This window comes from Balaenoptera ricei, chromosome 19, assembly GCF_028023285.1.
Source record: "Balaenoptera ricei isolate mBalRic1 chromosome 19, mBalRic1.hap2, whole genome shotgun sequence".
NCBI classification, from domain to species: domain Eukaryota; kingdom Metazoa; phylum Chordata; class Mammalia; order Artiodactyla; family Balaenopteridae; genus Balaenoptera; species Balaenoptera ricei.
In genome coordinates this window covers 21,685,776-21,713,652 of record NC_082657.1, presented here as the reverse complement: position 1 = coordinate 21,713,652, position 27,877 = coordinate 21,685,776, and the positions used below count along the sequence as shown (strand labels likewise).

At 53.8% G+C, this 27,877-nt stretch overlaps 1 protein-coding gene across 1 annotated transcript; it reads left to right on the top strand.

Annotated features, from left to right (window-relative positions):
* Window positions 1-255: 255 nt before the first annotated feature.
* Window positions 256-25,225, top strand: VSTM2B (V-set and transmembrane domain containing 2B). Its single transcript, XM_059905218.1, has 5 exons — window positions 256-337; window positions 891-1,075; window positions 2,074-2,103; window positions 3,386-3,857; window positions 25,137-25,225. The coding sequence occupies exons 1-5, from the start codon at window positions 256-258 to the stop codon at window positions 25,223-25,225; spliced, it is 858 nt and encodes a 285-aa protein (XP_059761201.1).
* Window positions 25,226-27,877: the final 2,652 nt, after the last annotated feature.

Here is a 27,877-nt window from a genome sequence, read left to right as displayed (position 1 = left end):
GCCAGTAGCCTCCCGGCGGGACCTCGCGTTCTGCCCACCCCGAGCAGCGCCCCCAGCCGGAGCCGCGCCGGGCAAGCCGGCGAGGGAGCGGGGCTGATTGGCGGCCGCCGGCGGCCGGGGGAGGGGGCGCCGCGCGGGGCCATGGCAGGCTCGGAGGCGTCCTAGCCCGATCCCGAGCCGGATCCGAGCCCGAGCTGCCGCCGCAGCCGCCTCTCCGCGCCCGCGCTCCCGTAGCCGCCCCGCCCCCTGCGGGAGATGGAACAGAGGAACCGGCTCGGTGCCCCCGGATACCTGCCGCCGTTGTTGCTGCACGCCCTGCTGCTCTTCGTGGCCGACGGTGAGCGCGGGAACTTTGCTGCCGCTGGGGGCTCGGGGGTCCTTGCCGGGGCCGCCAGAGCCAGTCTGCCCTGGTCGCCGAGGAGGAGGAGGAAGAGAAGGGGAAGGCTTCACAGTCTCCAGCAATCCCGGTGTGCAGCCCGGGCCCGGCGGGGTAGGGGGTTGGAGAGAGGCGAAGGGTCGCCGCATCGCTGGCGCCCGCGCCCGGGTCGTTCGGAGCCGGACCGGGGCTCCAACTGCGGACAGGCGGCTTGCGGGGTGCCGGGAGTTGGCGCGCCCCAGCCTAGCTCTGGTAGTATGGCCAGGCGCGGGGAAAAAGCGTAAGCCGCCCCTGCTGCCCCTCGCGATCTGGAGGGAAGCAGCCTGCAGCGGTAGCCGGTCTCCCCTGCAGCCCGGCAGCTGCTCGACCGAACTTTGCCAGCGCCTGGGCCACACGAGTAGCTGGGGGGTGGGAAGCACACGGCCAAGCGAGCCGGGGACCGACCGTCTCGCCTGGGGTTGCCCCAGGCCTCCGCCCCACAGCTGGTCACGCCTCTCTCTTCCCCCGCCCCCAGCTACATTTACTGAAGTCCCCAAAGATGTGACAGTACGGGAGGGAGACGACATCGAAATGCCCTGCGCGTTCCGGGCTAGCGGAGCCACCTCGTATTCGCTGGAGATTCAGTGGTGGTACCTCAAGGAGCCTCCCCGGGAGCTTCTGCACGAGCTGGCGCTTAGCGTGCCCGGCGCCCGGAGCAAGGTAACCGGCCGCCCACGCGGCGCCAGTGCTCACCCGGCTCGTGTCGGGCGGCTGGGGTAACCCGGGCGAGGAAGGCAGGGCGCCGCCCTGTGGTGCAACCCATTTCCTACCCTCCCCATGCCCACAGCACCTTCAACAGCAGCATTTGTTACCCCCAGATCCTGTTAATTCACTTCCTTCGCCGGAAACCTCCCCGAACTCCACGCCTAGCCCCTAAGAAGCCGCACCTCATCCAGTTCGCCTGCTCTTGCTGGCTGCGGGCCCAGAGGCTGATGGGTGCTGGGTGTTGAAAGAAGACCCCTTGCTGGGGCCGGGTTTTCCCTGCCCTCTGCCACTTTGAGGTCCCCAGGGCACAGGACCAAGGAGTTAAGCTCCTCTGGGCTGCGTTCCAGAGGCCGGCAGAGCACGGTGTACAGGTTACCTCCAGCCCACGCAGGATCAGAGGGACTTCCCCCACTGCCCATCTGCCTCTTAAACCACAGTCTCTAGCACTGGCGCCCTCTCTCTCTCTCTCTCTCTCTCTCTCTCTCTCACACACACACACACACACACACACACACCACCTACCTACCCTCTACCCAGAGTCCCACCCTTAGTTACTGCTCACGTCTCCCACTGGGTCCTGTGCAGATACACCGGCCCCTCCATCCAGCTTTTCAAGGGGTTTAGAGAAACACGGCAGGGAATGAGGATGCTCCTCCGGAGGGAAATTGGCCTTTCTTCCCACCGGGTGGCAATCCAGCCTCCCCTCTTTGGCAGGCAGGTGTGCTAGGGCAGCCCCTCCTTGGCCGGGCGCCATGCTAGCTGCAAGCCCTGCTTCCTTCGGGGTAAAACTCCTGAAAATCCTGATGTCCTTCATGCCCTCAGCTGTGGCTACCTCCCGAGCGGTTTCGAGTCCCAGTCCGCCTGCGGAGGATCCTCTTGCAGGAGGCTCATCTGAGTTCCCTGAGCCTGAAGGCCGACAGCCTAATATCTCTCTCTCCCTCTTTGCATTTTAGGTAACAAATAAGGATGCAACTAAAATCAGCGTAAGTGTGGAGCCCAGCGCGGGCCGCGGGAGACCCCTTCTGGCCGCTTTGCGCCCCGCAGCTTCCTCCCTTTTAGAAAGGCTCAGCGGCCGTGCGGTGTAGGGCCCTGCTCGCAGCCTTGCATTGTCGGCTGCTTGGCGTGTCGGGGCGCCATCTGTCACCGGTAGCGGATAGGGTTCTCTTTCGTGTAAATCAAGGGTCCCAGGCCTGAATCTCCTTCCTCCTCTGTACAGTCACCTGTAAAACTCTCCTTCAGTCTCCTTGCCCTAGCCGCGACCGGTGCTGAGGCTTGTGGCCCCCACTCGTGCCCCGCACACACCCGGCGCCCAGGCGGCGCCCTCCGCTGCAGCCCTCTCCTCCGCCTGGGTTGCGGGTCGCGGTGCCGGGTGTTGTGGGCTGGCTTGGGGAGTTGTGGTAGGGGGAGGAGTCTTGCCAGTGTTGGGGAGGAGACGTGCCCAAGCTTTCCCAGCTGGAGCGTGGAAGTATCAGGGCCTGGAGACGACCAGGTCTTATGCTCGGTTCAGAGGTGACGGTTCTCTGGGAGCTCGGTGAGGGCTACAAAGCTGTTGCTCCCCGGCGTCTCCACCAGGCCGCAGGGAGATGAGCTTTGTCCGGAGCTTCATGCTGCCGAGGAGAGGCAAGTTCATAAGTAGCAGGGACTGAGCGGGTCCGGCAGCAGCCTCTGCATCACCTGCCTCCTTGGGAGAGCAGAGGGTTACCTGAGAAGGGCTGGAGCCGGGAGCAGGTATATATGCGCACTCTGAGGGCAAGGCGGCTTTCCTACGGACACCACTCCGGTCCACCGGATTCTAGAATTAAGGAACGTTAGTGCGAGTAGATGTGGAGGACCGGACGTAAGGCCATGCCTCACAGTGGATGCGGGGCCGAGCCTGAGGTTTCTCCAAGGTGCCAGAGGGAGGAAGAAGGGGTGGGTTCTGCGGTTCTGAAGGGAAAGCTATGGGAAGACACGAAGGTAGGTTTGTATGAGCAGTGGGTGCAACCTGAAGCACTCCTTTAAGATATGGGGCAGCTGGAGACACGATGCAATGGGCAGGGCCACCCAGGGTCCATTCAGAGTTGGGAGCTCCATATCACTGGGGAGCCACGGGGGTGAAGGAAACCTGAATCGTGATGATGGGCAGAGCCGGGTCTGAGAAGTGTTGGGGTGCTGTGGCCTAGGAGCGCCCTGCGGGGCTGGGCGCAGCTGCACTACGCCGGCCAGGAGCGCGGATTGCGGGCCTGCCCATCCCGGCCTCTGACCCCAGCCCCCGCTGTCTTGCAGACCGTGCGCGTCCAGGGCAATGACATCTCGCACCGGCTGCGGCTGTCGGCCGTGCGGCGTCAGGACGAGGGCGTCTACGAGTGCCGCGTGTCGGACTACGGCGACGACGACACGCAGGAACACAAGGCCCAGGCGCTGCTGCGCGTGCTCTCGCGCTTCGCGCCGCCCAACATGCAGGCCGCCGAAGCCGTGTCCCACATTCAGAGCAGCGGCCCGCGTCGCCACGGTCCCGCCAGCGCCGCCAATGCCAACAACGTCGGCGCCGCGGGCCGCGCCACCTCGGAGCCCGGCCATGGCGACAAGAGCCCGCCTCCCGGGAGCCCTCCCGCTGCCCCTCGTCCCGGAGTCCCCGAGGCCGCCGCCAACTCCGCGGCCCACGCAGCCACCACCACCGTCGCGGCCGCGACCGCTGCTTCGTCAGCGTCGCCGCCACCCCGTGAGGCGGTCCTTCTGCGCCAGAGGCACGGCTCGGGTAAGGGCGGCGCCGAGAGGGCGCGCTCGCGCGGGGGTGGCTCTCGCCGGAGGGGCGGTCCGGCTCGGGTCGTTTGCGGATGCAGAGTCGTTGGTGGTTCATCTGGGTGCGCCCGGGAGCGTTTTCCGCAGCCTCGCTTCTGCGCTCTTCCTGCTGTTTTCCTGTCTTCACTGTTGGCCGCTTGGAGCATTCAGGGCGTGTGTTTATGAGTGCGCGGGCTGCCCAGCCGGCGACTTCCCGCTACACACGGGCTGGAGGGAGGGGAGCCCTCCTTGCGTTGGGAGAACTGAACCCTGCGGGCTGCACTCCGACGGCGGTGGGCCTGCTTTTCTCCTGGAACCCTTAGCGTCTAAAGGGTGGGCACTAGCGCCCAGTCTAGAGTGAGAGGAGGTGGTTACAACTCAGGTCTTGTAAGTCTGGCTGCTGCCTGACTGGACTGAACGGACAGACTTTGTTCAAGCCTATACGGGTGGCCTGGCTGTGTAGGCTCTGCTCTCCTTGGCTACCTCCAGGCTGGTCCTGGACACAAGCTCTGCTATAAATCGCCACTCCAGTCTGCTTTAGGCCCTCGTGGTGGGGGGTTGGGGGTGAGGATGGAGCCCCACCATTGTTAGGAGGGCACCCAGAGGTTAAGGCCTGCTCTCCTAGGGAGCTGAGAGGGTTGGGGGAAGGGGAAGGGAGTGATGGTGAGAAGGGAGTCAGAGAACAGAGAGTAAGGACAATGGACTGCAGAGCAGGCAGCTCTGGAGAAGGAGGGGCTGCTTGGCAGTGGTGGGGTTTTATGGAGGGCGGAAGGGCCTGCTGCCCACTGTGCCCTTCCTCCCAAGGCATCCCCCACTCCCAACTCAAAGATGGGGCCTCAGAGATGAGCTCAGCCCCAGTGCTCACTCTCTGTGTCTGACTTTAGGCTCATCACTCCCTCTCAGTCTTGTTTGATGCATAGTCCCATAGAGAGCATCTCTACTGGCCTTGCGTCACTGGGAGGCTGGGCTCTGGGACAGTCGTATATAAACCTACTGTGGGGGGGGGGGGAGCACACTGTCATGCCCTACTCTCATGGTTCTTAAAGTGCAGACCACCTGCCACCAGCATCAGCACTTTTTAAGCATGCAGGCTCCTGGGCTCTCCTGCTGAATCCAAGGAGACAGGCATCCTAGCCTCCCTCTCTGGCTGATTCTTAAGCCTTCAAGCAGTTCAGACCCTGCCAGTTGTCTTCCACATCAGTTCAGTTGTTTCTCACTAAGTTATACTCCCTGTGGGAGCTTCTCCATGTGGCTCAGACTGCTGGATACATCTGGAGACCTCGTCCCTCTTAGGCTCCACATGGCTACCCGCAAGACCTTCCCCCAGACTGTGGGGGAAGGTGGGTCAGCTGGGAACCTGTGGAGGTCCTCTCCCCAAACTCCCCCACCTGTCTTGGAGCTTTCCCCCATATTAGTTTAAGGTAATACCAGTTGCTGTGCAAAACCTCAAAATGCCAGAGGCTTAATACAATTCAAATGTATTATTTCTGGTTTACATCACTGGGGGGGAGGGGGGAGGAGTGGCTCTGTTCCATGCAGTCATTCAGGGACTCAGGCTGAAACTCTACCATCTTTAAGAGGCAGCTTCCAAGCTCACTCTGGGCATCAACATACAGCCCACAAACAAGGGAAGAGAGAATGGAAGCAGCCCTTCTCAACCCAGTTCTCTGAGCACACCAAGCCCTAGGGCTCTAAGGCACACATTGCATGTGATGAATTGACTTCTATCTTATGCATTTAGAATGGATCTAGTTATCTGTCATTCTTGGAAGATTGAGAAAATGGCCACTCAGATCATTTTGGTAGGGCTTAATTCTCTCAGAGAAAAGCTGATTTGGAGACGGCAAGGGAGTTTTTAAAGGCCAGGCCTAGAAGTGGTAAATGTTAATTCCACCCTCATCCATTGGCCAGAACTCAGTCAGATTGTTCAACAGATGCAAGGCAGGCTAGAAAATATCCTCGGCTTGGCAACTGTTATCCAGCCTCATCTCTTCAGGGTGGAAGAGGAGCCTGAATCACGGGGCATGTAGCCATCTCTGACTAGCACACAGTACGTATACTGGAAAAGCGCTTACTGACTTACAGGGTGACTGACTTAGTTGATGCTAGTTGGTGAAGAAAACACCCTTCTTCCTTATCCCCTTGGGCACTAGCAAGTAAACATGTGTGTCTTGGGCTGGAATATTCCTCTGGGATATCCCATAGACCGTGAGTATAGTGGCAAAGCAGAGGATTTGGAAAGCCAGAGCCCAGATATGCATTGTGCCTTCTTCATTTACTGGCTGTGTGACTTTAGGCAAGTGGCTTACCATCTCTGAAAGTACTTCTTTCAGAAATACTTTAGTAATCCCTGAACTCAGAGGGAACTCAGAATGGAAATTGCTGTATAAAGTTCATTGTTATCACCAAGGCCATTATCTGCTCTGGCCAAAGAGGAGAGGTTGAGGGAGATGAAGTTGAGTGGCTGGTGGTTGGCAAGCTGTGGAGGGCCTTGAATGCTGAGTGGAGCAACAGGGATCATTAAAGCCTTTGATCAAGGAAGCGCCATGTGAAAAGAGATCATTCCTGCTTGAATCTCCCTTGCCCCCTGCCCAGAGCCTGACCCCCTGAGCCTAACCAAGGCTGACCTGACTATGCCTGCCATGGCTGGTCAGATGTCCAGTCTCTGGGCTCAACCACAAGGAGACTCCAGATTAACTCATCGCTATAGCAGGAACCCAGCCATGGAAGGTGTCATGGACAGTGCCCTTCTTTCTGGAAGGTCCTCAGGTCAGCCCAGTTCTGATGGCACCTGCCAGCCACAGGACAGCATATTAATGCCCACATGGATAAGGGCAGCAGCCCAGGCAGGGGGCTCCTCTGCCCTCCCTGGAGTGGAAAGTAGTGTTCATTTCCCTCCAGAAAGCACAGCCAGCTGGGCTTCCACCAGGGCTGACAGGGCAGCACAACTAGGATAGGGGTATGGTGACCCCTAAGGTCTCTGTTGCCCCAAAACCATTGCTAGCTCCTGAACAGGCCAGTAACCATGCAGACATATCTCAGAAAGAACCCCAAATTTCTCTCCATCTCCTGTTTGGAAGGCCAGTAAGGTGGGGCCTTCAGCTGGAAGACCAAAAGGCTCATAACCTTCACTCTCCAGGTGAGCTCTTGGGAGAATCACTGTGCTGTGGGCCCCTCTGTGTCCCACTCTGGGCATGGAGAAGTGGATTAGAGGACTTCTAATCCACAAACATACCTGAATGGCTTGATCCCAAGGAGGGACCCATACCATCTTAAGTGCCCCATCCTGCCTCACCACTCAAGGCTGCCAAGCCTGTGGGCTGTGGACGGAATGAAGACTGCAGACTGTGTTATGAGTCACAGCATAACACAGCATTAGTAACCTTTCTATAGGGCTGTGTTGTTGAGCAGCGCTTGGGCCTCCTGAGCCTCCCTGGGATGCAGCAGGCCAGCCAATCACCCAGAGCCACCACCAGCGTGAGTCAGAAAGGGAGCTCGAGGCGGTGACCTCAGTCTTGCTCCCCCCACCACTGTCACCACTCCCGTCACCCCACTCTCAGTTCTTGGCAGCTTAGAGGGGAGGGGACGAGGAAGGACTGTTGCCACTTGGTTACCAGGCAAGGGTGTTTGCAGAGTACAGCAGTGAGGATGCTGGCAAAGCAGATGGCACACTCAAGCAGAGTCATGGAGGAGAGGCAGCGAGAGTATTTTTTAAAGGTGTGAACAAGGTTAGGACAGCCAAGGATGAGAACTGGTCCCCAGGGCTAGTAGCACTGAGGGCCACTGGCCTAAAAGGGCCTGAAAGGGGCAAGGGGAGGGAGCAATTAGCAGAACCCAGAAAGGTTAGCTGGACGGAGAGGCCTCCCTGAAAGAGCTGAGGCCTTGGGAGAGGGACACAGCCGACCCACAGTAGCCCAGCAGAACCTCTCTCTTCTCCTGCCCTCCAGTTCCCTGTCAGGGCCTCCCATTGGCCAAACCTTCCTGGGTGCAGAGGGTAAGGGTACCAGGTGATGCAGGCTCTACAGGCCAGCTTCCAGGGGCTCAAAGCAGAGTGGAGAAAGCCGACGGGTGGATCTGGAGGGACAAAGGGAATAACCCAGCTCTCAAGGGAGGAAGATGAATTCTGCCCCACCCCAACTCCAAGACAAACCCAGAGCTGAGTTTCTAATTAAAGAGGTCACATAAGGCCTGGGTTGAGTGGATACACTAGCTGTTTCAGATTGGCAACCTCAGAGATGGTCCCAGCCCACCTCCCCAGACAGTCACCTGTTAAGCAATTGCTCCTGGGAGAAAGTCAGAAGCCCCAGACAACACTGTGTTGCTCTGTTTTTTAAGCAAGCCTCTTTACTAATGCTAGGAAAGGGATGAGGGTACTTACTCAGAACTTCATACTTTATAGCTACTGCACAGCCAGGCCAGAAAAGCCTTCCTATGCTCCATACATGCCCAATGTAGCCAAATACATATTTGCACTAAAAGTTTATGTGAAAACTCATTCATTTCACATCTCATTTGTCAAAAGACATTTTGATATTTGTGCTTAAAAATAACATGGGCTAGATTAGCACAGCAGAGCCAGCACAGGAGATTGGGCTCCTTCTTAGCCATGTTCATAAATCTGACTCCTAATTAATCTGAACACTGAAAATATTTCATGAACACTTTGTTGCTGGCTTCCATTTCCAGAAAAAAAAAAAAAAAAAGAAAGAAAGAAAGAGAGGGAAAGAAAGAGAGAAAACAAAACGGTATCTTCCAGATAAACCCTTCTAACTGGAAAGTTGCCACAGTGAAGCCAAGTGTGGCCTTAATAGAATACAGTTTGCAACTGAAATGGCTTGTATGTTGGCAAGAGGTTCCCCTCTGCAGGGACCTGGGGATCAGCTCTGTGGCGTGTGAACCTCTAATTAGCCTTGGAGCTCCGGCTTCGAGAAGAGCCACCATGGCCCCTACAGAGAACCAGCTGGATGTGGCAAACTGCTGCCTGGTACCCACACAGAGAACTGGCTCTCAATATTTCAATTAATAATGAGAGAAAGACAACCAAGGCCATAGGTGTGATGGCTTTAGAGAAACTGTTACTGCTGGGAGCCATCAAGAGGAGCATCCTTGGGTGTGGCCATGGCAACCGTAAACCATGACCGAAGGGGGCTGTGGATAAGGTGAAGGCATTTACTCTCGACCCATGCCCCTGGTGGATGACAAAGCTGGCGGAAACAATACCAGCGTGACCAGGGAGAATCTCCATGCTGTGGGGAGAGTCTCCAACTAGGCCAGCAAGCCAGGCGGCAGTCACCTGGTCTTCCCATCTTCCTAGGCCCACAAGGACCTGAAAACCATCACCTTAAATAAACAATCCACTCTTCCCTCAAGCTCTGATGTGACACAAGGATCATAATTAAAGAGAAGATAAATCTGGCAAAAGTTGTCCCAGAGAAGAGAAAGTGAGGCTCTCTGAGCATCCTGAAAGAGAAAATTAAAGGATTTCATAAAGGAAATGGCTGAGCCTCACAGCTGACAGGAGGCACCCACGTCAGTGGCAAACGTGTGCGATTATCAACTACATGGCGTCCTCTCCCTCATCAGCCAGTCCCATGGTTGCCATGATCAGGAACCAGTGATGGCAGCCACAGACTCAGCTCAGGGCCTCAAGGGCGCCCATGGAACTCCAGGACAAAGCTGTCTGTGTCAGTGGGAGTCCTGAGGGAGGATAGCCCCAATCCAGCTGAGGCAATCAGAGGAGGCCTCCTGTAGGCAGTGTGTGATTTCAGGCTTGAAAGAGGCTCCTGGGGCTTTGTCCTCCTGCTTAGGTCAGTCCTGGGGAAGTTTCTGGAGGCCTCTCTTTTCCTCCCCACTCTGTGCCCCATGGATTGAGAAAGTCACAGCAAATGGAAGGGCCGTTGTCCCTCACCGAGCAGTGAGTCGGCTCACTGTGCAGCTGTTCTCTCAGCATCAGGGAGACCCCAAATTAAGGATGAAACGGCTGCACTAAGGATTGTAATAATGATAAATAATACTTGCCTTTCACCGAGCACTTGGTGTATGCCACACACCCATCTCACTGATGTCCCCCCTTTCTGCAGTTCCCCATGACTCTTTCTGCCCCACTTCATCCAACAGTCCCCTCCCCAGAGCCCAGACCCTTTCCTCAGCCAGGGTGGCAGCCCCATGGGAAGGGCGGAGAGCCAGGCTTTCTAAATGTCACTGGGAGCCGAACCCACCAAGGAGCTTCTCATTAAATATGCCAGGCACACATTTTAAAAGCTCTGAATATTAAGGATTCCCCAAGCATCCATGGGAATAAATGAGGTCAAGAGCTTTTGTAATATGATATTGATTACTTCTGCCCCATGTGGACAGAGGCAAGGGCTTGGCTGTGGTCTAAACCTCTAAGCTTTACGGCAGATGCCGACTTGGTTTTAAGACACCTTTGCAGCGCAAGAAAAAAAAAAAGTATCATCTTTGCTATTCCCCCATGCTTTGCTGACTGTTACTAGGCATCTCTTGGAAACTCCAAAGCAGTGAGAAGCTTCACTTTGTCTTATGTAAGGGCTGCAGGAGAGTTTCAGCTTACAAGCGAACAGGCCCAGCACCTGCAACTGCCGATCCCTACCTTTTCCTTATGAAGGATGACAAACCTCCTCCCCTGGGATGTAGCTTCTGGGAGAAACAGCCTGCTTGTTGGTGGTTTTGGTGTTCTCAGGGAAGGTGTGGTATAAATACAACATGGATTACCCAGTTTGGCCTCCTCTGGGTTAGGGTTTAGCTGCCGTTGAACAGAGAGCCGTGCAAGCGGCCACAAGGGGTGCTGAGCAGCAGCGAGGGCGTGAGGCCGGCCGGGACCTCACTCGGGCCTCCTCTACGCCACACCCTCCATGAGACAGCCCTTGAGAGGCAGGCCTTGTGAAGCCTTGTCCCTGCATCGGCAATCCTGGGTGAGGCTATTTCTGGAAAGTACTGGTTGTTCCATTCCATCATTACCACCCCCGAGGCTGAAATATCAAAGCTACTCTGGACTGGCTTCTGGTCTTTGTGGTTCAAGGAGAGTGTTTTGGGGGCCCCACCATTCACCCACTCAACCACGCCCTCGGGCTCTGCTCCATCCATCTCAGAAGTGACCACCCTTCCAGAGGGCTACTCATGTGTGAAGGCCAGCTGTGAACTGGGCACCTCCCCAGTGCACCCAGCTGGACACCCAGCACTGTTAAGCGGGGAGGCTATGGTCAGTCAGGGCCTAGACAAGATCTCTTAAAGGAGCTGCCCATTATGGTGGAAAAAACAAAACAAACCTGAGAGAGGCTGACAACAGTTCAGGAGAAAGTGTTACCACTTTTCCAACCACTTAATTCTTCCTCTGCATTTCACACATTCAGCTAGCTGTTCAGCTAGCTGGCTAGTAGGCAAGCCAGGGTTTGAATGCCAACCAATCTCCCTATTTCTGGGACTTACAGAGCTCCAGCCACCCAGAAGTCACAGTACATGCCTCATTCTCTCACCCTTCATAAGTACTATGCTTCTCATTTTCCACATGAGTCCAGCTGCTTGCATTCGAATCCTGATCCAACGCTTCCTGCCTCCCACGTGCAAGTTCTCACGTCTGTTATCATCTGGATGGCACCTGTGCCCCATGCCAGAAGGCGAGCGGCAGGATCAGAGGAGATAATCCACAGAAAGAATGGAGCTTAGCACAGGGCCTGGCACCTAGAAAATGCTCAGTAGATGCTGATTCTTATTATCGGCATTATTCGTGGGAATGGCACTGACTGTCCAGGGTCGTTTCATGAGGCCTGGGGTCTGGCATGGGGACTCCGGTCTTGAGACTTCGCTCTGAGACGTGTCTCCCTCCGTGCACTGTACATGTCATGGGGCTAAAGGTGAGGAGAGGAGCTGATGGAGCTTCAGAACAGAAAATGCACTCAGATTGCCAGTGGCTCATTGAGGTGCTATTTTTGTCCTTTCTCTCTCCGTGCCATTTGGAGGGGGGAGGAAAGGAAATGGGGATGATGCCACGTCCTCATCCTTGTCTGGTTGCGGCTATTTTGCATGAGTCAGGAGCTCCTTGGTGAGCAAGGACAGGTTCACTATGGTTCCTCGTGTCCCACCTGCACATTGCACCATCACATCTGTGCACCTGGCCCCCTAGTGACGGTCAAGCAGCCAAAGAGCCTCCAGGGCTGGCCTAAGTGGAGAGGAGGTGCCCAGTGTCCTCCTCACTGGGACTCTTACCACACGAGATGGAGCCACTTGTGTGGGGAGGCCAGGTGCCCCGCAGGGATGGGCGTGTCAAGTGATGGGGCTCAGGCCAGTGTTGCAGGCTCAAGCCTGCACTGTCTTCCACGTGCTCTGGCATTTTGTCTTTCATATTCATACCTGCCTGGATCCCTTCGCCGTGGCTCACTGAGCCTGATGACTGCCAATAAAGGCGCTGCTTGGCACCCAGGGACCAATGGGGAGAGGGTAGGATGAAGAGCGGGCTGCATGCAGAAGCAGGAGGCCAGGACCCCTTCGGGCCCCACATGAGCCTCCCTCCCACGCAGCACTGCAGGCTCATCAAGAAGGAGGTCTGCCTGCCTTTAACGGATGGATATAGCCAAAGATCCAGAGCCCCTCCCTCTGCTGCCCCCCGCCCCCACCGCCGCCCCTGCCCTTCTGCTCTCCTCTGGAAAGTCTCGGTTTTCTTTAAGCCAGGAAAGCCCAAATGCAATGTCAGTCCCCTCACAGTGACTCTTATTACAATTGATTATCACACAAATGCCGCTTAGCCCAGAGAAAAGATCCTTAATAAACCCCTGGGGAGATGGAGCTGACATACTTCCAGGGCTCATTCTGAGCTGGGGTAGGGGTTCCTAGCTAACTATATCTGGTCTGGCTAGGGCCAAAGGGTGGGGGCTGCCCAGGGCATCAGGTAGACCCCGCCTCTGCCTCAGGGAGGGGCTGATGGCCCAGCAGTGGTGGCCAGACTGAGCAGCAGGTACTCTGAGAATGAACTCAGGGCTCCGCTGGGACGCAAAAGGGGCTCAGAAAAGGTGCAGCCAGGGTGGGTTGGTAGTGGGGGATCACTCCACAGAGGGAGGAAGTCTTCCTGGCCCTGCAGCCCAAGGGGTCTCATCCATCCTGAGCACTCAGAAGGGCCCCACTGCTGTCTTAGGCCCCCAACGTTTCCCTCCTGTCCTGGAGTCAGTGCCTGACTGAACACCCCATCCAGACTGATGCCCTGGGAAGGCAGGCCCTATTCTTTCTCATGTCTGTATCCCTACCACCCCACATTCACATTCACTGGGCCTGGCACTGGTTTGTTCAATCATTCATTTCCTCGTTCATTCAGAAAATGTCTGTTGAGCATCTTATGTGCAAGAAATATGCTAGGCACTGAGAACACAATGTGAATAAGACCAACAAGGTCCTGGGAGTCAGAGCAGGGAGAGACAGACATTGATCAAACCGTCACATAGCAAGTAAAAATTTGCAGCTGTTGCTGGCACTCTAAATGAGGGACCCATGGGCTATGGGAACTAAGAATAAGGAGATGTGACGTGAATAAGGGAAAGGGTCCCTGAGGGAATGACACTTAAGCCATAATCTGGGAGATGATTAAGAGTTGGCTTGAGAAAGAGAGAGAGTAGGGCCTTCCAGGAAGAGGGGACAGCACGTGCAAAGATCCTGTGGCAAGGCCTGACAAAGAGTTACTATGGCTAAGGCAGAGAGCAAGAAGGTGTGCGGGAGGAAATTAAAGTCAAGGGTAGTTCAGGGGTTAAACCCCATGGAGATGGAGGCTTTGGCTTTTGGCAATGGATGGGGAGCAAGTGGCTGGCAGGGCATGATGCCTTTTGAAATAACACCCTAGCTGCAGTTGTGGAGAATGGAGAGGTAGGAGCAGAGTGGATGTGCGGAGACCACTTTAGAGCCAGTGATCCAGCCAAGAGATGGCAGGGCTTGGACTGAACGTTTGAATGGATGAGTGATGGGATGGATGGATGGGTAGCAAAACAAGTATCTGATGAGTGAGTGAAGGGAAGGATGTGTGACTGGATGACTAAGAGGTTGGGGGTGGGTGGGAGGAAGGATGAATGGACGTGGATGGGTGGATGGATGGAAGGAATGTGTGGGAAAAGGGTGTGACTGGGTGGATGGATGGGTAAATGGGGGATAGAAAGAAGGATGAGTGGATATGTGCATGAAACACGGATGGGAAGATGAGTGCATGCGAGACGCAAGATGGGCCTTGCAGGAGGAGTGGGGCTGGGGCTGCAGACGTGCCTAGGGTTCGCATTCCCCACACCTGCACTCTGTACACTCAGTCCACATCCTCCAGGAAGGGGAGGCCACAAGGAGGAAGGTCCCAGGTGGTGGCATGGCACAGACTGGCTAGGCCCAGAATTTCATGCCAGGTCATGCCTCTGCCTGCCGTCCCAGGCCACGGGTAGAGCAAGGGCACACGGCCAGTCCCCAGCCTGCCCCAGGTCCCTGAATCCCTCAGTCTTCAGAAGGTACCTCTGTCACTCGCTGGTGAGAGGCAGGAGCAAGGGACCCCTCCTTCTGCTGGACACCGGGCACTCTGGTGGATGTAGCCTGGCCAAGACTTGATGATGATTGCCCATGTAAAAGTTAATATATTTTTTCAAGCATTTAAAAAATCAAATCTCCAGGTGGGCAGATGAATAACTGTATTCACATTAAAGACTAATGTAACAAAAAATACACAAGGCAATAATTCATAATGCATTCTATTCTACAGAGTCATATTTTAATGCGTGACATATCCTGGGCAGCTCCTCTGTGCTAATTTTATTTAATGAGCACATGTTATAGAATTTTCAGAGCACTATCCCTGGGCAATTAAAATGTGCTAACCTTTTCAGTTAAATTGTGTTTCTGAAGAAAAGTCCTCAGTGTGAAACAGAAAGAAATATCCAGGTGTCACCTCGGTGGAATCTAGAGGAAGGAACTGCTGTTGTGTCCTTGCTGCACTGGCCTCAGGGACCTGCAGCCCTTCTTCCCTAGCCTTGGGCCTCCAGTATGTCATTCCTGCTTTTTCTTGGCCAGGCCCAGCTCCACTGAGTGGGACAAGGGAGACTGGGGCCTGGACCCACACAGAGAGAAGCCTTCACTGAGCAGGCATTAATTGAGTGTTCACTGTTTGCCTGACCTGGGGAATTTGGGGCACACTCTGCCTCGAGGGACATAAAGGCTATGGAGGGGACAAGTGGGATTTAAACAGGGCTGCAATGCCCCAAAGAGGGGAAGGGACCACTCACTTGAAGCCTTGACAGGTCTCCCTTTCCCCAACTGTATAATGGGCACACCAGCACTCCAGCATCTACAAGTCCATGAGTTTTAGGTCTGGAAGGGGCCCTGGAGAGTCTCTAATGAGTGGTTCCCAAACTTTGTTCCTTGGAACCCTGGGCCCCCAGCCCTACCTCCAGCTTCAGCCAGAGCAGTTCTGCCTCTAATTTTTTTTTGGGGGGGGGGTGTTGTGTGGGTTTTTTTCCACACCGCCCGGCATGTGGGATCTTAATTCCTCAACCAGGGATGGGGCCCACACCCCCTGCACTGGAAGCACAGAGTCTTAATCACTGGACCGCCAGGGAAGTTCCCACTCTAATGGTTTTAAATATTGGGGTTCCATGCAGCATTTAGCTTGAAAAAGGAGTTCCACTGCTTTAAAAGATTTTAAAACAACTGATTTAGTCCGAATATTTATATATATATATATATATATACACACATACATGCAAATATATAAATATATAAATTATACAAAATACACAAATACATTTTTATATTTTTATGTATATAAATTTTTTTCTCCTAAGGGAAAAATTTGAAGCGGTTTATAAAGCTGCACGTGGCATAATAGAACAAAAATTATTTAATGAAGAAATTGGAATAAAGGGAAAATGGTGAAGTTCATTTGAGAAAAGGTAGACAAAGAGATGTGTGCACACAGTCTTGGGCAGTTGAAAGGTCAGATAGCCATGGGCCTCCAGCCCCAGCGTGTATTTGAAGATACAGCTTGTGTTTAAGATGACAAACATGAAGCATCTGGCTGATGCCTGGCGCACATCATGCCTGCTTAGACTGTTGGGGTCGTCTAAGAAAGACTCCCATTCATTCGTTCAACAAATACTTTGTGAGCACTGCAGGTGTGGGCAGGGTCCTAGGTGATGATGGGTTTACCCACTGGCAGAGGAGACAGGGGTCGAAAGGTAAACCGCAGTGGCCGCCCAAACACAGCCCAGTGTAAATGTGACTTGCTCCGGAGCCCATGGGACAAAGGGAGCCTCCAGCAAGGCCAAGGAGGACGTGGTGTCTGAGGGAGCCCCATGGAGGGGAGGGGCAGGTGGTGAATGAGAGGACAGGGGGTAAGCAGTGTGGAAGGATACTGGACCCGGAAAGGAGAAGTAAGGGTGCAGGGGGGCTGAGGAGGGGCCCAGTGAGGAATTAGGTCTTCAGCCTAGATGAAACCTCTAGGGGTTTGACGGGGCTGGGGTATGATGTGTACTTTACATTTGAAAAGGGCACTCTGGCCTCTGGCTAGGCAGTTGCCTGGCTAGTTCGGTTAGTGGCTGTGGAGAGGCCGGTCAGGAGTACTGCGCTGCCCACCTGATGTGGTAAGAGGGAGGGTTAAAGGACCAGGGCAGGGGTGGGCCTGGGGCAATGTGGGTCGGGGGTGAGAAGCCGACAGATTAAGAGCTGTCTTGGAGGTCACCTTGTGGGTGTCTCTGGGCTGAGCTGCGGAGGATGGGTGGGTTCTGGGCAGGAGGGAACAGGAAAGGGCTGTCTATCAGCACCAACAAAGGCCTGGGGGGCAGGAAAGTGATAGCACATGTGGCCTCTATGCAGCAGCCCAGTTTGCCTGGAGCTTGGGGCACCTGAGGCAAGTGTGGAGGCAGGTGAGGCAGAACTTTCCCCGAGGGTAGGGTCAGGAAGGCGTCCTGGACTTGATTCGAAAATACCAGGGAGTAAACTAGAGATAACTCCTCTACTGCCTACCAGCTGTGCAACCTTAGGCAAGTCACTTTACCTCTCTGTCTCACCTGTGGAAGGGCATAGTGGTTCCTACCTCCCAAAGCCTCCTGAGAGGGTTAAAGGAAAGAATTCTCTTGGCACCAAGTACCAAGAACCACAGGCCTATTTGCACCCCGCAGCCTCAAAGTTTAAAGAATAAGAATGGGCAGGTGAGAGATCCTCCCCTGAAGACGAGACCCAGAACTAAGAGAGAACCCCCACCATCCCTGCCTGGGAAGTACCCTGATACTGTGGTCAGGGCTGCCCCTGGCCCTGCAGACACCAGCTGCCTTACCGTAGGGAAAAGCCTGTTAACCATTTTCATTAAGTGGCACCATTAAAGGATCATCTGGGGCAGGACTTCATTTCAAAAGAATTAAGAAGCTGGAAAGGAGCTAGCAACAAAGTTGACCACATTTAAAAGCCATTATAAATGTTAAAATACAAAAAAAACCCCAAAACATCTCATTCCCATGCTCTCTCCCTTAGAAGCAGCCTGGGGCTGTGGTCTAGCCGAGGCACTGTGGGAAGAAGAGTTCTGGCTCTTCAGCCCTGAGAGTTGGTGTGTGGTGGTTAGGTACGTGGACAGAAGCCAGGTTGTCTGAGTTCATGTCCCAGACCTGCCATTTATTTTAGTGTGGCCTTGGTAGGGCTGCTAGATTTAGCAAATAAAAATATAGGACACCCTGTTAAATTTGAATTTCAGATACACAATCAATAGCGTTTTAGTATAAGTGTGTCCCATGCAATATTTGGGATTAACATATACTTAAATTATCAGTTGTTTATCTGAAATTCAAATTTAACTGGGCATCCTGTATTTTATCCGTCAACCCTAGGCTTTGGGCAAGTCAGTTTACCTCTCCGGATCTCAATTTTCCCATCTGTAAAATAGGGATAAAATAGTAATTCCTGCAGTAAAAAGGATGGGATTTCAAGTAACGTGCTTGCCACAGTGCCTGGCCCCAGCAGGAGCTAGCCAAGTTTGCTATCATTATCCTGAAAGTGCTTGGCTTGGTCTACTTGAGCCCCGGATGCGGGTGGGGCTGCTTGCTGGGGGCAGAGGAGGGGAGGAGGCCTGGGGCCAGCCCTCTGGCACGTGCGGTTCCACCATGGCTGGAGAGGTAGGACGTGTGAGGAAGCCGTTTATGGGGCTGGGGGAGAAGGGGACACGGGCAAGGGCCACATGAACACAGACATTCATTTGTGCCAAGCCCTCTGTGTCTGGGTGCTCAGAAAGGGCTGCCTGGAGGAGGCGCACTTGTTCCAGGCTTGAGGTACAGGTCAGACCCAGACAGAGGGAAAGGAGGACTCAGTGGTTCTGCAGGGTGAGCCTGGAGTGCACTCGAGGTGCTGGCAGGGAACAGTGGATCGGAGCGCAGGACTGGTGGCAGAGGAGCGGAGGGGGTGAGGTTGCTGGGGAGGATTACGAAGCAGCCCCAGCTGTGCCACTGACATGGTGGCACTTTCTCCTGAGGGCAGAGGGAACCCATCGAAGGTTTGCCCCTTAGGGATAGTTATCCAGGTGTGTCAGAAGGTGGGAGATAGGCACGGCGTGGCAGTTGAGGCAGGAAAACACTTTAAGAGGTCACTGCTGCACTGGGGCCATGGCAGGGGAGAGGGCACAGTGAGGCGTGGCTAAAATATGCGCGACCCCTGTGTCTGCCCCCTTTCAGCCCAGCAGCGCTCAGGCTCCTCCCACTGCCTAGACAAGGAGGCTGCCCTGTGGGCATCACTCCCAGTAGACATGCTGTCACCCACCAGGAGGACAGCTTGTTCTCAAACCCAGGAGCCAGCTGCCTAAGGCTGGGGTAGGACAGGCCAGCAGAGTAGGGTCAACACAGGATTGAGGGACCCACATCTCATCCCTTCTCTTGCATCTCCACATCCCACACTTCCAATTTCCTTTAAAACCCAAGGCCATTTGTTGCTCCTAGTTTTTGCCCTAGTTACCAGCGCACATTAATCTTATGACAGAAATTAATTCTGTCCAATTCCGTTAGTGCTTGATTATTCCTTGCTGACTCCCTTTGAATAAATATCCATGAAGAGGTTTAAATTAAAACATCAACAACGGAAGTAGCCTCTTGCAAGGTGGCATCTTCCCACCCAGCTGTGGCTGGGCCACCTGGCCTAACCAGCACAGCGTCCAGGGGAGGGCAGAGAGCCAGAGTAGGATGGGTGCAGGTGGCCATCAGGAAGCCAGGAATGTCAGGGCAAGGAGGGCTAGCTCCCCATCATCACACAGTGGTGTAGGGATGAAGTCGGCTTGAAAGCCCGGCCCCCTGGATCCCACACCAGAGCTGGCTCAGAGGTTGCAAACTCAGTCACCCACAAAGGGCCAAGTGTGGGGGATGGAGGTGAGCGAGGCGGGTTGGGAAGGGAGGCCCGACTGCACAGGGGGCCAGGGAGGTAACTGGCAGCCTCCCTGTGCCCAGCTGGGGTTCAGGAGAGAGCAGTGAGAAGGAGATTCCTGCAGAGAAGACAGCTGCTGGTCGTGTAGCTTGGTGACTAAGCAGGCCCAGAGCTGCTGTGTCTTGGGCCTTTCCAGTAGACATTCGGATCTGTGCTTTTAGGTAGAAGTCTCCCACATTTTACATGTTGGATTATAATTTACAATTTTTAGAGCTCTGTGTGCACCAAATCAGACCCTTCTGCAGTCCAGATTGAATCCTCAAGTGGCAACTTGGTGCCTTTCTGTTGCCCCTGGGCTCTGCGACCTTACGCATCTCCCCTGCAGATAACGGCATGGTGTTTAACCATAGCCAAGATGACTCCTAAGAGCTCTCTCTGTTCTACTCCACAAGCCCCTGCAAACGCACAGAGAGACTCCTCGTACCCTGGCCCCAGGAAGCTCCAAGGGGAGCCTTCCTCTTTGGCTGGGCTCGGCCACCACCACACTCACAGCGTGGGTCCAGGATGGAGCTGGGTCAGGGCTGGGGATGCAGGGCCAGTGATGGGAACAGGGTGTAAGAGCTGGTCTGTTCCCACCTGCCCCAGGCAGACAAACCGTGGTCTCCATGGTAAGTGGATGTCCAAGTCCAGCCCATAAAGGCCAGCCAAGCTCAGACTGTTGCCACTTGGGAGCTGGCCGTCTTCTCTCATTCTCAGATGGCAGCAAAGGGGGAAAGGAATAGAATCCAACATCCACGCTGAAAGAACCTCATCCAGGGCACTCCACTTGGTTTTCTAACTTTTTTAGCCAAAAAGCCCTTATTCAAAAGACATGTCATGACAGCACAAAATGCTGAATGGACATAAGTGGGCTTGCTCTGCTTGACACAGAGGAGGGGTCTGTCCTCCAGGCCCTCGTCATAGTCCTGATGTCAGGATATCCATGCTTACCGGTGGAGTGGCTTTGTCCACTGAGACTGGACTAGTTCTTTTCTGGCTACCTGTACTCAACATGGGAATATTCTAGTGCAGCGCTGGAGGGGGCAAGGGCAGACCCACAGAGTGAACCTCCAAATTTGCTTAGGTCACAAGAGCGGAACCAGCCTGTTAGCCATTCTTGCATGTAGAACCAGACCTCAGATGTATCTTAGTTTTACTTACTTTTCTCAAACCTGAAATAAATTTTTACTTTTTAAGCTGTAGCCAAAACAAACAAAACAAAAAAATACAGCCTTTGAGCAACACCAGACTCTGAGGGGCACTATTTGCAAACTCCTGACCCAGATTGGCCCCTCGGCTGCAGCTCCCAGGCCTGCAGTGGGGAAGCGGAGAGGCTGCAGCTCTCTCCTATCCACAGCCTGCATGACAGGTGCTGCAGACCACAGCCGGGACAGAAGTTACCCTTGAGACCAAGAGAACCATCCATGATCCTAGAAGCGTGGGCTGGGCGGGTGGAGGGAGGGCAGTGGCTGTCCTGGCTAGCCATCCCCACTGGTCAGCTGGGGAGCAGCCCACCATGATCCTGATGCCTGCAGCGTGGGAGTGGTCCCCTCAGTGCCCCAAGGCCTGTAGGAGTCCAGGCCAGAGTTGGGGTGTCCAGCTACCACCTCTGCATCCCCCCAGGAACCAGACTCACAGGCTTGGCCTCCAGACAATGTGGGCAAAGTGAGGATCCCAGAGGGTGGCTGGAGCCAAGCCTCCTCCTTCACTTTCATCACTAGGTGACAAATGGCCCCAGAGGTTCCCTGTTGTTTTCTGACATGGTCTTTGGAGTTTTGCCATTGCTGGGTAAATAGAGAAGCAGGATTTTCCAGTGGAAGCTGCTTGGACTGGCGCCTTTGCTGTGCCCATGGGTCTGGGTGAGCCCACATTTTTGGGAGCTCCTTTTAAATGGCTCTGGCGTGAGTCTTATCCCACTCACCATCCACATGATAAAAGTTAATATTCACAGAGCAGCTTTGATTTCTTTAAGAATGATTAACAACATGGTGATATTTGTTTCATATAAAGAGTGAATCAGCTACTACTCCAACAGATGCTTCCCTCACCTCTCAAGCAGCCTGATTTTCCAGCTTAACCGTGACATAAGCTTCCGCGTGTTGTAGAGCTGTCCCCGGTACTCCTTAGGAAAGGACAAAATAGATAGACTGTTAGCAACCAGTCATCCCGGCAGCCTCCACGTCCTCGGGAACACCAGGAACACAGACCTTTCCACGCCGCGTGACAAAAGAGGCCAGGATAGGAGGTCCTGCCTCAACTGAGGAGCCAAAGGCACCCTCCTGGCCCCTGCCCTGGAGGGTCGAGGTGAGCCCTGGACGGCAGTGGGCAGTTCTAGCTTGCTCCAGGAAAGTGAGAACAGGGACTAGGGCAGCAGATGCTGAGGGGTGGGGGGGAACAGCCAGGTGCTAGACAATGGTCAATGTCCCTCCCAAGTGGATAGTATGTGGGGAGGGGGACAGTGGGCTGCCAGACTCCTGCATTCTAACCCATTCTGATGTGAAGACCCCTCTTCCTCCAGGAGCAGCCTGGAAGCCAGTCTTCCTTGGTCTGCCCTGGCTCATTTGGGTATCCGATGAGTGATGTAGCAAGAGGTTCCAAAACCTGAGTCCTCCTTTGCCCTGAGGTCCAGGGATGTCAGTCTGTCTTGAAAACAAATGCTTGGGGAGATAGTTTCCCCTGCTTATTCTGTCATGGAAAATGTTTCTCTTAAAAGGAGGACAACCCTCAAAACTGGTTCTTCTCCAACACTTTTCAGAAAAGTAACTGTGTTGCCTGTTTCATTGACATTTTATTCACTTCCAGGCTGTTTGAGGCCCTTTTGTTTACATGATTGTATCTATCAGTGAGCTTTTGTTGTGTAACACAAGACCTAAAACTTGGTGGCTTTGGTGTGACACCACAGTCATCTGTTTAGGTCATGATTCTGTGGGTCAGCTGGGTGTTTCTCCTGCTGGTGTCTGTCAGGCTCATTCATGCATCTGTGGTCATCTGCCCTTTCATTTGGGGGCTGGTTGGTCTAGAGGGACCTCTGCTAGGATATCTCCTGGCTCTTATCCTGCAGCAAGCCAGCCCAGTCTTCTTCACATGGCAGTGGGTTCCAAGAGCCACAGAGAAAGGGCAAGCCTCAGTGCACTTTTCACGCCTTTGCTTGCTTCACATTTGATACTATTCATTGGCCAAAGCAAGTCCTGTGGCCAGCCCCAGCGTGAGTGTGCGAGGGCACTATCTAGAGTGTGGACACTGGGGGCAAGTGGATGCGGGAGGATGGGGCATTTGTAGCCATTTTTGCAGTCTGCCACTGCAGTCTTGCTAATCTGGACCCCAACCTGGTGAGACGTGCCCTGCACATACTCGTTTCGTGCAGCCATGCATATGCACATCCGCATTTTATGGAGTGTGCCACAGGACCCAGAGAGGTGAAGGGTGTTGCCCAGGTCACACAGCAACCTGGCCTGGAAGCTGTCCTGGTGCCAGCCCACTGCCCCATACCACCTCCCTTAGTCCCCTCTGTGGCGATGCTGGGTCAGAGAGAGGATGAAGTACCACCCAGGAGCCAAACCTGGCTCCCCCCACCCCCAGACATCCACCAGCAGAGACACTGAAGACCCTGGTGTCCACCCTCCCCAGATATTGGCCTCTGGGAGCCACCAGTCCCATCCTCCAAGCCCCTGCTGCTCTCCCCTTGGCCCAGCACAGTGGCAGGCTGGTTGCTTCAATCCAGGGTCTTTTGAAAGTCTTGTGCAACTTTTAAAAATTTTAAATGTGAGTAAGTGAGATTGTAATAGTGGAAAAGACAAGTCAACAGTATTTGGAGGCAAATTAAAATTTCTCCTCCCTTTTCCTGTGCCCACGGTTCTGCAGTGTTCACCTTGCCTGGCTCGCAGCCCATTTGCCATGCTTCCTGCCCCTGAGTGCCTTGAGGATCTGGAGTTCTATTGCACACATACATCTGCTTTTAAATGCCTCACGTGCTTGTTTCTGTCTCGCCTGCACGGGCCTGAGTGTCAGGGTTTGCAGGAGCAAAAAGATCGGCACCAGGAGATGTGGAAGCCAGTGGGCCCGGTCTGGCCACATGAGCCCTGTGTGCCCAGGAGCCAGTGCTCTGCCGGCTGCATCCCTGTTTCCATGCATCTGAGCCTCGGTGAATCCACCCAGGCATCTGGCCATCTATCAACTAGTCCGTCACTGCATCCACCCTCGTCCTTCCCAGAGACATGTGGCAGTGAGGAGCAGCAAAAGAAGACCCAAGTCTTTGGAGTGACCACACTGTGGTCCTCCCCAAGGACAGATGGCAACAGGCAGGATGTCAACTCGGGCCAAGCTGCACGGAGGGTCAGGAGTGACGACTGTGTGAAAAATTAATACCCCAAGGGAAGGTTAGCACGTTTGGATTCTCCTGTCCTTGTGCTTCTCAGTGGGGGCTCAGAAATATGTGCAGAAATGATTTACCTTGGATAAGACAGACACAGCGGATGGCCTATGCCCTCTTTTATTTCAAATCTTCAAACACAACCCTTGTTTTTTGAAAGTGAACAGATGGAATCCTGACATCTCAAGCCAGAATGGTCCTGGATCATTTGTCCAACCCCCTCCTTGTACAGAGGGGAGACTGGGGCCCAAGACACAAGAATGATTTGGGATTGAGGGAAACACCTTGCAAAGAAAAGAAAAATGGCTCTTCCACCTGGAAAGGGGAGGAAGTTGTGGGTTCAGGCCCAGCCTTGTCAGGGAAGCCACAAATCTGGCCGGCCTGGCAGCAGCTCCTGCAGGCGGCTAAGTGGAAGTGGCCACAACCTCTGTACCATCTGCTTGGCACAGGGAAGGGCCTCCTGTGTCTCTCCTCCCAGGTACGGAGCTCCAGCCCAGCTGGCTAGGTGGGGTGAAGGGAGGAGAGGCCTCCATATGTTGCAGGTGAGCAGGGTGGGGCTGGAAACTGCTTCCACGGATGCAGCCCGATTCTATGCAAGTTAGTAGTGATGTCCCCAGGGTTTGGGCAGCACCTGGGGCGTGCATGGTGCTTCCACATTGGCTCCTCTCAGTGACCCTGGAGGGGGCATCCCACTCCCAGGTGAGAAGCCTGGAGTTCATGGGTAGGCTTTCGCCCAGTTACACAGGAGGCCCTCCAAACAGATGAAGACCTTATGACAGACAGATGGGGGGCCGAGCAGGCAGCCCCGGTGAGGAGGATGAAGGCACAATGTTACCATCCCAGTAGTGGGCCAGAGGCTTGGGTTAGAGGCCGCATTGAAGGAGCAGATGGGAGTGACCTCCCACCAGGACAGTGCTTGGGTCACTCCTGGGGGGCCCTGGCCCACCCACCTCCACCAGCCAGAGATTGCTGAGCGCCCCACTGTGACCCCAAGGGCTGGACTGACAGTTTGTGGAAAGGACTCACGCGCAGACATCAGGATGCCTAAGCGGGATGTTTGTGAATGCAAAACTGTGCAGTTCAGGCAGGAGTTGGAGGGGCTGGAGTTGTGCGCAACCATGGAGTCTCTCCGGAGGAGTGGGGAGCTGGGCCTTAAACACTGAGGCCACTTTGCAGCGTAGTCTTGCGGGTGGGGGTGGAGAGGGAGCATATTGTCTTCCTATTCAACTAAAATAATGTTTGGATTTTGGATCTACTATCTAGCGCACGCCCTTCAGGCAGGGGCACCCCTGTGTCTGACCACGGTGAGCTCCTGTGCGGTCGGTAAATCGGAAGCGAGCGCAGAGCAGCTGCGTGCCAGCTGGGTACCAGCTGGGTGCTGACATTAAGAGCCCAGCCGGGGGAGGGCTCATCCTCCCCCGTCTGTGCATAGGCCGCTGGGTTCTGGTGAATCAGGTGTTAACCCTGTCCCTCTCTCGTCCCCTGCAGGCACCGGCCCTAACTACGCCACAGACCCGCTCCTGTCCCTGCTCCTGTTAGCTGTACATAAGTTCCTCCGCCTGCTGGTGGGCCCCTGACAGACGCACTGTCCTGTGCTCCTGAGTGGGCCCACGTGGCTGCCCACTCCCTGGGTGAGGACTGCATCGCCAGACAGACGCAGACAGACTCAGAGAAGCATGACCAAGTCCACGTGGAAAATAAATAAATCATATTTTTGGGGAAGTTACACAAATGTAGACCACCTAAAATAATGCATCTAGTTTCCAAATAAGATGGAGTTTGGACCATGCAGTATGCATGGGATCAATGATTTCTCTATTTTAATGTATTTTTCTTTTCTAAACTTTTCCTCCAAGTCTTCATTTTGCACGAACTGTTGAGCAGTTATCTTTAGGATACTACGTAAATATGCTGGGTCAAAGCCTTTCTGACAAAGCAAAATATTTTTAGTAGATTATTGTGTTTAGGAAATTTTTAATTTACTTTTTCCTTTGGGGGCTTTTCTCTTTTTTTTATTAAAGTAAATTATTTCTTTTGAGACATTTTGATTAAAAAAAAGATACGTCTTATCATAATTAAAATTCACTGTCAATAATATTTATTTTTAAATAAAGATTGGAAACAAGGTCAGACACTTGTTTATAAACTGTATTGTATAATGCTGAATAACAGTTGAATAAAAAACAACTTTGAAATAACCTTTCTACAGACATGTATGAATGTTAAGCCTTGGTGCCCAAAGCAGCCCGAATGCTGAATGCCGTGACCTCATGGTCTTTGATGCCAGCTGCACCCTCAGCTGGCTGCGGCCCAGCCTGGAGGACAGCTCAGGGCACCCGGCCAAGGCCACACTGAGTAGACGGGAGTGCTTGCCCAGCCTCTGCTAGGGACAGGGAACCTCATGGAACCAGGAGTGAAAGGCACGCCCAGCCTGGGTCCTGAAGGAAAGGAGTTCCTGGGAAGAGGTGTGATATAGATCAAGAACCATTCTTTTCCCTTTTGCCTTAACTCTCTGTGCAAATGCATTTGCCCAGTTAGAGATTATGCACCCAGGTGTGATTACTGTTGTTGGACTCACTGCTAGTTTGAGGAGAGAATCTGGGGAGAAGGTGGGGCATTCCACGCTCTTTCTTCATGCATCCAGAGATTGCTTTGAGCCTCTGAAATGTGTGTGTTTGGGGCAGTTTACACATGTCTTAAAGAAATAGACAAGCCCTGGGGGCTGTTATTCGTCATTCCATGACAAGATCACATTAAATCGCCAGATTCCATGGATTCGTTCAAAACCTAGCCAGTTTTTAAACAAATGTGCTTGTCACTGATGTTGCTCAGCAAACATTTCTATCTCTTCACTGGCTGGCACGTGATTAGGACTGTGCTTCTTGGTATCCTGCATGGGATACCAAGAAGGTGGGGCCGTGTCACCAGCTCTGGCCAGCGAGTTGTGAACAGAAGGGGCATGCATGATTTCCAATCCCAGACATTGGTTTGCTAATGCAAGAAGCATTCTTTTCCCCTGACAGGATGACTGGAAGCTTTCAAGACAGCAAATGCTCTGCCAGCCAAGGTCCCAAGTTTCTATGATGGGCAGAGCCTCCTCTGCTGGCCAGCACTGGAAATGCAGCACGATGAGGTATCAACCTTGGCTGTTTCAAGCCACTGAGATTTGGAGTTGTTTGTTATTGCAGCATAATCCAGCCTACCCCTACTGATTTGGCAAGGTACTGTCATATTTATTTGAGAGGAAAGAGAAAATAAAAGTGAGTTTGGACAATCCCACATGTGCAGAGAGCCCCCGTGTGGAGCTGACATACTGGGATACCTGTGAGAAGACAACCTTGGGCCAGCTGTTTCTGGTGGCTACATTAAGCTGTTTCACATTTCATTTATATTGATCAGCACCAGTTGAGTTGTAAGTTTAATCATTTTGTCTGGTGGGTGGTGATTCTGTCCAGAAGGATCATCTCTGTTTATAGTTAACTCAATACTGCAGCGGGCTGTCATGTTAAATACAGGCCCTCTGTGCTTAAAAAGAAAAAGGAACTTCCTGGAGGCCAGGTTGAATGGAAGCAATGTGTCAGTGATGGGCTGATGTTGTGCCAGATCACTCTAGGGGCCAGGAGCCGGGGAGCCATTTTCCATCACCAAAACCAGATCCCTCTGCATACGTGCAATCAGCCAGGTTCCTGCCTGGAAGCAACTGGTCCTGGCGTGATGCGTGTGGGAAAGAGGAGGCAGGTGTGCTTTGGGGAACTGCTCCCACGGGCTGCCCCTTTTCAGCACAGAGAGGCAGTATCTCGCACCCAGAGGAACAAGCCCTTAAGTCTCTCCTTGGCGATCAAGGACTTCTGGGAAGGAAGTCATGACGGGGCTTGGCAAGTTCCCTAAAGTGGGAGCTTAACTGCCCCCCCATAGATGAAAATGGAAGTCAGACTAAGGAGGAATGAGTGTCCATAGGAGGCAACAGCAAATCCCTCTGACCCTGGGACACCCATGGCCCAGCATCCCTGCTAGTTTAGTGCCCTGGACTCAAAGGAGGGAGAAGTGAAGTGTGCCCCTGCAGATCCACAAAGCAGACAGATGGGGATCTGGGCACATGCTCTCTGGGGTCCTTTATGCCGCCCTCCAAGATAAGGACAAAGACTGAATAGCCTGCATTGAATTTTATGGGATGCATACAAACCAGGAGGGCCAAGCACCACTGAAAAGGGAAAAGGTGGGATTGGACT

Coding starts and splice junctions, on each gene's coding strand:
- VSTM2B (XM_059905218.1), top strand. CDS start 256: ATGGAACAGAGGAACCGGCTCGGTGCCCCCGGATACCTGCCGCCGTTG. Junction 1,076..2,073: donor TGCCCGGCGCCCGGAGCAAG/GTAACCGGCCGC, acceptor TTTGCATTTTAG/GTAACAAATAAGGATGCAAC. Junction 3,858..25,136: donor GCGCCAGAGGCACGGCTCGG/GTAAGGGCGGCG, acceptor CGTCCCCTGCAG/GCACCGGCCCTAACTACGCC.